We start from the raw sequence: 5,000 nt of genomic DNA, 5'->3' as shown, positions 1-5,000 counted from the left end.
AGTAAGATTTTTAATGTTTTTTTTGTGTGTCTTTTGACTGAGGCTGCATTTTTTTCTAATTAAAAATACAAAAAAAAAAAAAGTTATATTGTTAAATATTATGACAATTTAAAATAATTGTTTTCGATTTTAATATACAGTATTTTAAAGTGTAATTTATTTCTGTGATCAAAGCTGAATTTATCATCATTACTCCAGTCTTCAGTGTCACATGATCCTCCAGAAATCAGTGTAATATGATGATCTGATGCTCAAGAAACATTTATGATTATTATCAGTGTTAAAAATGTTTTATTTTTTTCAGGATTCTTTGATGAACAGTAAGTTCAAAAGAACAGCATTAATAAAAAAATATCTTTTGTAACAAGTATATTTACTGTAACTTTTGGTCATTTTAATTAATCCTTGATGAATAAAAGTATTGTTTTCTTTTATTTATTTCCCCCCAAAAAATTACATAAAAATTCTTAATGACCCCAAACTTTTGAACGGGAGTTTCTGTTATCTGTTATCTGTTATCTGAAGCTTTATTTCATATAAATGCTGTTCTTTTGAACTCTCTATTAATCAAAGAATCCTGAAATAAAAATATACACAACTGTTTTCAATATTCATAATAATCATAAATGTGTCTTGAGCATCAGATCATCATATTATCCTGATTTCTGAAGGATCATGTGACACTGAAGACTGGAGTAATGATGCTGAAAATCCACAGGAATAAATTACACTTTACTATATATTCACATAGAAAACATCTGATTTACATGATAATAATAATTCAATTTTTTTAGTATTTTTAATCAAATAAATGCAGCCTTGCTGAGCAGAAGAGACTCTTTTAAAAACAATAAAATCCTGCCGATCCCAGAGCTCTGACTGGCGGTGTGTATCGCAGATAAACCGAGTAGAAATACTAGTTGTCTCTGGAGTACTATGATTTCAGCAACACTAATTGTAATGTTTATGACGGACAGTTTGTGAATTAGTATGCAGCTTGTGATGGAGTGGGTGGAGTGTGGAATGCTGGGAGCCGTGTGGGCGGGCACAGAACCCCAGCGTGAGACATGATTGGCTGCGGCGGAAAGTGGGCGGAGACCAGAATCAAAGAGTGCAGTGTTGATGCGTGTCCATATTAACATGTGTCGTGTGACTCGAGAGCAGTCCTGTGGGCCTGCAGACATCAGTCTCCTGGACATCTGTGAGATTACGGGTCGCACAGGTGGACTTTCCCCCCAGATTACACTAATCCCGGGATTTCGCATGGATTGGGCCAGTTTGACGGATTACAGCACAATGAACGGAGGTCTGGGGATGGAAATGAAGGAACGCTATTGAGGTCTCATGGAGATTACAGACCAACTAAAGACGCTAGTAACTTGACTACATTTTTCAGTAGCTCAGCTGTGGTTTAGTGATTAAACACCATATCGGGCCGGTTTTGTGGTTGAGAAATTCTGTTGCACACACACACGTGCGTTTGGAAATCTTCTTTTTTTTTGGGGTGAAATGATTTCCTGGACTCGTTCCTTGCAGTCTTTTTTGTAGTCAGTGTTATTGCAGTATTAGTTTTATACTATTATAGCTTGAATTACCTTTTATTTTAATATTTTCAGTTTAACTTTTAGCTAATGTGTAATTGTTTTATTGATATTTAAGTCGGTTTGCAATTTTAGTGCTTAAACTTATTTCGGTTAGTTGCCAAAGGAAGCATTTTATCACTTTCATTCAGTTCTTCATTTAATATTTAGATTTTATTTACATTAACAAAAAAAAAAAATCTTAACTTTAAAGTCCCCCTGTGGTGAAAATCCAGCGTTTAATGTTGTTTATGTGTCTATGTGGTGTTTTTAATCTGCTTTAACACACACCATGTGTAAGTTCATAAGTCGACAGCATTGCTGAGTATTTTCTGCTTAAAACTGCAGTGAACCAAAGACAGTCTCAAAAACACGGTTTGAAATCGCTGGTGTTTCTGACGTCACACACTACCTTGTAACCAATCAGATCAACGTGTGATCGTCAACCAGTGGATCTCTGAGTGAGTGAGTGAGTGGAGGCGGGGCTCATCTGCATATTCATAGAACCACGCATACTAAATGAGGCAAGGGTGTCGAGTTACATTCAAGCTATTTTAAAGCATGAAGAAGGAAAACACGTTAAAATATGTAATTTTAGTGATCAAAGATGAGTGTTAAGGGATAAAATGATTGACTACAGGGGGACTTTAATAGTTAAAACGAATGAATCAAGTTAAACTAAATGAAAATTAGAAATCTTATCTTGGCAACTATCTGAAATAAAGTAAGTTTTTCAGCTAAAGTTTTATTTTACGTAACTATCCTTTCTTTTGTTGTTGTGGTTTTAGTGAACTATAATAACCCTGGGCTTCACCGTAGTAAAGGTCACTCTTGTTCTGCTGATGTGCAACAGTAATTGTTACAGTTTCATGTGAGTCAGATCCTCTCCGGATGTTTCTGAACGAGGTCAAAGGAAACGATTACATGATGCCTCTTCCTGACGGCGCCTGAAGAAACCCGCGTACATGATTGAGTTTCCTTTTGATGTGTGTTTTTGCACCTCCCGAATCCCCACCATGTTTGTTAGTGTTCGTAAGATGATCTCCATTTTTGAAAGTAAAAAACAGCCTCGTCCTTTATCCCTTCCTCCATGTGTTTCCAATGAGCAGACACCGGGAGAGAATCCGATCCTTCTTGACGGATCTTCAGCTGGCTCTAAGCCACACCCCTCATCTGTAAGCCCCGCCCCTTCAACTGTGATTTGTCGGCCACGCCTCCGTGCGGTAGAAACGAATGTGACTGGTGGAGCTCGAAGGGTCCGTGACTCCTGGCCAATCGGGAAGCTTGATTACTATCCGAGGGCTGGATGCTTATCGCTTTCCGTGGAAACCAAAGAGCCAATCAGCAGCAAGCGCTTTCCGCATACGTCATGCCGAACGTCAAGAACGGACAGAAATTCCTCATCGAAACCCACCATATCCTCCACAGACACAGCTCCACCTGCTGGTCACTCTCAGACACAGCGCTCAGAAAATAATCCCAGGTCTGTTCGTATAGGACCGTTCTGCAAGTCCAGTGTTAGCGATCAGAAATGTCAGAATCCCGACTCATTGAGAGAGGAGGGAGGCGGAGCTCTTGCGCACAAACACAGGCTCCGCCCCTCTGACTCCACCCTCCTTTCGCTTCTGCTTTTCCTCCACAGGTTAGTTAGGGTCACGCAATACGTTCACATTCGCTTCGGGTTGTGTGTATTTGAATTGAATTGTATTAACTTCATAATACAGTTTTCATTCATTCTTTCAGACAGTTGTGATGTATTGTTTTGTATGGAGAGTGTCGCCCTTTTGTGAGTTTCCATCAAGATGGCTGTTGTGAGAATCATGTGCCGCCCACTAAGTGATCAGGTGCATCATTTTCACCTGCTGGGCCAGAAAACTGGTGACAAAAACTCACAGACACGCATAAAGGAGGGATTTGAGCCGTATCTAGAAACTGCCAGAAAACTGACTGGAAACCAGATAGAAACAGCATAGCAACCACCTCGAAAATGCTTAGAAAACGCTTAGCAACAGCCTAGAAACCACCAAGAAACCGCCTAAATGAGAATATGGTGCAAAAGTTAATTTATTTCAGTAATTCAACTTTAACGGTGAAACTAATATATTATATAGACTCATTACATGCAAAGTGAGATATTTCAAGCCTTTATTTGTTATAATTTTGATGATTATGGCTTACAGCTTATGAAAACCTTTTCACAATTTGGGGTTTTCATAAGCTGTAAGCCATAATCAGCTAAATTATAACAAATAAAGGCTTGAAATATTTCACTTTGCATGTAATGGGTCCATATAATATATTAGTTTCACCTTTTATGTTGAATTACTGAAATAAATGAACTTTTGCACCATATTCAAATTTTTCCAGTTTTACCTGTACTAACAGCCTATAAACCACATAGAGAAACGCTTATAAACAGCCTAGAAACCACATAAAAAACTGCCTAGTAACAGCTTAGAAACTGCCTAGAAACAGTTTAGAAAACCGCTTGAAAAACAGCCTAGTAACAGCTTAGAAACGGCAAAAACTGCCTAGTAACAGCCTAGTTACTGCCTAGTAACAGCTTAGAAACTGCAAAAATGGCCTAGTAACTGCCTAGTAACAGCTTAGAAACTCCCTAGAAACCATCTAGTAACAGCCTAGAAACTGCAAAAACGGCCTAGTAACAGCCTAGTAACTGCCTAGTAACAGCTTAGAAACTGCCTAGAAACCATCTAGTAACAGCTTAGAAACTGCAAAAACAACCTAGTAACAGCCTAGAAACTGCAAAAACTGCCTAGTAACAGGCTAGAAACCAGCTTGAAATACAGTCTAGAAACAGGCCAAAACTGGTGGCAGTTTTGCTGCCAAGAAACATTTAGAAACCATCCAGAAAAAAAGAGGCCTAGAAAAGCCACCTGGAAAGCCTGTGGTAACAGCCCAGTAACCCTCCTTTCCCGTCTGCTTTTCCTCCGCTGGTAACTGGGAGAGTTCGGGTCAGGCAGTGTGTTCATGTGTGCGCTTGAACTGAATCGTGTTTCTTGAGGTTTTCATTCATCCTGTCAGATGTTTATGATGTGTTTGTGATCGTGGAAATGGTTGTGTTTTCCTCAAGCTGGCTGTTGTGAGAAGCATTTGCTGCCCACCACATTCAGAACAATAGCATCAGTGTTACACACACACATACAGTACAGCCGCTCTCGAGACCTTCAGTGCTGCTGTGCAATCCAGTGTTACTACAGGGAAGGGAAGACTGGAGTCCTCAAAAACCAGAAAGCAAATAAAGAAAAAAACACAGATGCACATTGAAGGAAGGACCCAAGCCTTTTCTAGAAACAGCCTAGAAACTCCTTAGAAACAGCCTAGAAGCTCCTTAGAAACAGCCTAGAAACTCCTTAGAAACCACATAGAAACCACCTAGACACTCCTTAGAAACAGCCT

At 39.2% G+C, this 5,000-nt stretch overlaps 1 protein-coding gene across 2 annotated transcripts in view; it reads left to right on the top strand.

Annotated features, from left to right (window-relative positions):
- Nucleotides 1-5,000, top strand: part of tsc22d4 (TSC22 domain family member 4) — a 17,513-nt gene that overhangs the window by 9,966 nt on the left and 2,547 nt on the right. The window contains exon 1 of one of the 2 annotated variants that reach the window (XM_079589081.1): nucleotides 2,413-3,222. The exons of the other annotated variant lie outside the window; for it this stretch is intronic. Within the exon in view, the coding sequence (XP_079445207.1) occupies nucleotides 2,546-3,222 (677 nt within the window). The 5' untranslated portion in view covers nucleotides 2,413-2,545. Of the gene's footprint in view, nucleotides 1-2,412; nucleotides 3,223-5,000 lie in introns of those variants that run through there. 2 annotated transcript variants of the gene reach the window in all.

The sequence above is a fragment of the Phoxinus phoxinus genome (genome assembly GCF_949152265.1).
Source record: "Phoxinus phoxinus genome assembly, chromosome: 18".
NCBI lineage: Eukaryota > Metazoa > Chordata > Actinopteri > Cypriniformes > Leuciscidae > Phoxinus > Phoxinus phoxinus.
The sequence above is the reverse complement of the archived record's forward strand: the minus strand, read 5'-3'. Positions and strand labels throughout refer to the sequence as shown.